The 3,562-nt window shown below is 41.5% G+C and overlaps 1 protein-coding gene across 1 annotated transcript; it reads left to right on the forward strand.

Moving 5' to 3' along the window:
• Positions 1-263: 263 nt before the first annotated feature.
• OTOR (otoraplin) lies at positions 264-2,952 on the forward strand (the record flags this gene model as incomplete). The annotated part of the gene is made up of 4 exons (XM_080931013.1): positions 264-378; positions 696-835; positions 1,699-1,806; positions 2,929-2,952. The coding sequence occupies 4 exons, from the start codon at positions 264-266 to the stop codon at positions 2,950-2,952; spliced, it is 387 nt and encodes a 128-aa protein (XP_080787139.1).
• Positions 2,953-3,562: the final 610 nt, after the last annotated feature.

Consider the following 3,562-nt stretch of genomic DNA (forward strand, 5'->3'; position numbering starts at 1 on the left):
CACAAGCCGTGGCAGACACAGCTTGAAGCATGGCACACCATTTGTGTGCAACACAAACACATGGAGTGTGACTCTCTCTGGGAAATGAAATTCTGAAAAGACTCTGGAATCCAGGAGCACACATTATAAAATTATAGGGGAGGGGACGTAGGAGGAGGGGTGGCCCCTTCCTATTGGCCGGGTATTTACTCAGAGAGTTGGCTTTTAAATAAAAGAACCATTGAATCAGGCAAAGAATGCTAGTCGAAACAGCAAAAAGGAAGATGGCAAGAATATTGATTCTCTTGCTTGGGGGCCTTGTGGCTCTGTGTGCTGGGCATGGCGTGTTTATGGATAAACTTTCTTCTAAGAAGTTGTGTGCAGATGAAGAGTGTGTCTGTAAGGCGCTGTTAACGGTTTGGTTCTCGTCACCTTTCTATCATATAATGGGAAATCTGCCTGGCATAAAGCCAGATTGTACTTTGTAGTGAATCCTAAATGTTTCCATGGCTCTCAGCGCTGTGTCTCGAGGTCTGTGTTTGGGGTCTAACTGCGGAGAATTCACTTACCTAAGATTTCCTTGCACCCCCACCCCTACCCCGCTCTCTCTTCTTTGTCTGAACCCCAGCTGCTCTCTCCTTTCCTCTCTTTCTTACACACTTTGTCTTTTTTACTCGTAGGAAACTCAGTCACTTCACTGCTTTTTTCCCTTCCAGATACTATTTCTCTGGCAAGAGCACAGGAAGATTACAACGCTCCGGACTGTAGGTTCATCAACGTCAGGAAAGGGCAGCAGATCTATGTTTATTCCAAGCTGGTAACAGAGAGTGGAGCTGGAGAGTTCTGGGCTGGCAGCGTAAGATGAGAAATTTTCTAATGTATATACGTATATGTATTCATTGTCTTGCTCTTCCTGGCTTACTGCTTCAATTAATTTAATGTCTAAGAGTAGCTGTAAAGAAAATATAGGAACCATAAGTGGAAATACAAAAATTCAGATTCATTTTCCAATATTGCATTTTTAAAAAGAGATGATTTCACAACAAAATCAAGGGTAATTCAAAATGATGTTTTCATCAGGAAAAAAAAAAAAAAAAACCCATGCAACCATGCATTGCTGAGGCTTCCACCTTGCACAGAAGCTGAGTCTCCTTCAATAAATACCTAAGAGGATTTGCCAAGGCTTGTATGTGACCGGTCAGTTAAAGGAGAAAATTCCTTCAGGAAAAGTTAGAACCCTCTTCCGTTTTGCAGGACCTGCTTGCTTGAGCTAAAATGTACCCACAGAGCAAAGCAGAGTTCAGGGAGAGATAAAGTATGGCTGATGTCATCCCAAATACACATCCAAAACCGGTGAAGGACTTGGTCAGGATGTTCTCAATATATGTCTCTTTGAATTGCTAAAAATCGGGACATGTACATACTGTAAAATGGGGGTCTATTTGCTTTAAATTTTTTTACTGACATTAATTTCCTATAGATGACAGATGATTTCAGGCAGGGCATAGGAGTGCAGAAAGAAAAGTAATGTACGGTAGTGAGACAGGTCGGATCTGCTCCAAAAGACCAGACTCAATTCCTGATGCCGCCAGTGCGTTTCACATTTGCTCTGAATTCCCTGGAGTGTGCAGCTAAAGGGAAGGACTGGCTATGTCATTTTCATTTCTCAAAACCCCTGACACCAGCTTTTCCCTGACTGCTGCTGTTTTGTGTGCACAGGTTTATGGTGACCACCAGGATGAGATGGGAATTGTGGGTTATTTCCCCAGCAACCTGGTTAAAGAGCAACGAGTGTACCAGAAGGCCACCAAGGAGATCCCAACCACGGTGAGCATTTCAGAGGTGACTGGAGCATGACTCAAACCTTGGGTTAATGGTGACTTATTCTAAGAAAAGAATATGTCCTTCAATTTCCAGTATATGCTGCACAAAACAGGGGCCAACAGTGACTTTTATGAGTTGGTGACATGCAGAATGGGTCTATTGACTATCAGCCTTGTGAGGTTGGCACGCTTTCTTCACATACTATAATCCCTCATCTGAGTTTATTTTTCTTAAATATTTCAACTTTTGAAAACTATTTTATCTTCATCGGGAATATAATTGACCCATATAATTGTATGTTGAAGATGTTCAACTTGATGTTTTGATGTACACACATACTGTAAAATGATCTCCCCAACAGGCTGACTCACAGTTCATACCTGCCACCTCATATACTAACTCTCCTTTTACTGCATGTGTGTGAATACGTGTGTGTGTGTGTGTGTGTTGTATGTGTGTGTGTGTGTGCATGTGTGTGTGTGTAAAACAATACTGATAGCAGGTTTTAAGTATACAACACAGCACCCCTATTTTTATGGAAGGCATCTGTGTTGTAGAGAAAAGGAATTAAAAACTTTGCTAGGTTTTTCTTCCTGATGGTCTTATGAAAGGTAGATTTATTTATGAAATGTTGATTGAAGAAGAAAAACCACCCGTTTTTGAGACCATCAAAGTATTCTAGAAAATCTAGGATTTTCTTCAAGTCTGATCTGTGTGGCTTCTTCATGAAAAAGATGGAGGTCCTCCCATTGCCTTGGGGCCTTATAAACTGAGGCAGAAATAAAAGATCCGTTCTGAGCTCCTTTGCAAGACGGTCATCTTAAAGTGAGTCTCCCAAATTGACTGCTGTGCTTCAAACACAGCCCAGCCCAGAGCCAAAACAGCTCGCTGCACCTCGGGAACGTCACTGCTTGGCACTGTGCTGTCTATGAAAACAATGCAAACCAGAAGTGTATGAAAACCTTTATCTTAAACAGTCTTGAACTTAAAGTGATGATTGCTTCAAATCCTTAGGTTTTCAACCTTGACTTACCTCAAACCCCAAATTAAATCTATCTTTAAATGAAAAAGTCACACTTGCTTTTTGGAACCAGCCTGAAAGTTCGATCTTTTCCCCCCTTTCAGGATATTGACTTCTTCTGTGAGTGAGAAATTAATCGAAGCTGCAGATTAACAGACACTACAATGAAGAAGAGGAGAAGTAGAAATGGCCAGCTCCGTGTCTCCACCTTTCTGCCTTTATTTGGTGGCAGAAGGTTGGATCTAAAAGGTGCTTATATATGGAAATTGTCAACCCAGCCTCTTTTTCTCCTGCCCTCGCCTCCTGGCACCACAGGCTGTGTGAATCCTAGGTCATTTATAACCCAGTATTGGCTTCCAGTGAGGAGACTCTTCATTTCTCAGTGATGTACACACAAGGTGTTTAGTTTGCAGTCATTTCTCCCCAGCCCCAACTCCATGAACTCCATGGTAGCCAAGTTAGAAGTCTGACTTTTGGATGTGTTTTCTGCTATTTGCCTGTCTGGATAGTTTACTTTTTATATCTGATCTCCTTGGATATAAGAATGTTAGGCATAAAAAGAGTTTTGTACTCAGAAACACATGGACTGTCTCTGGATTTATGTTTTTCTCTAAAAATATTTCATATGTTATTTCAGTGGGGATAACTTTACATTCCAAACAACCATTTCACATTTTCTCAAATTTAAATAAGTCTATGTGTACACACCGGGACTGGTGGGGGTGGGGAGGGAGGTGG

Source organism: Micromys minutus (assembly GCF_963924665.1).
Source record: "Micromys minutus genome assembly, chromosome: 17".
Classification (NCBI taxonomy): domain Eukaryota; kingdom Metazoa; phylum Chordata; class Mammalia; order Rodentia; family Muridae; genus Micromys; species Micromys minutus.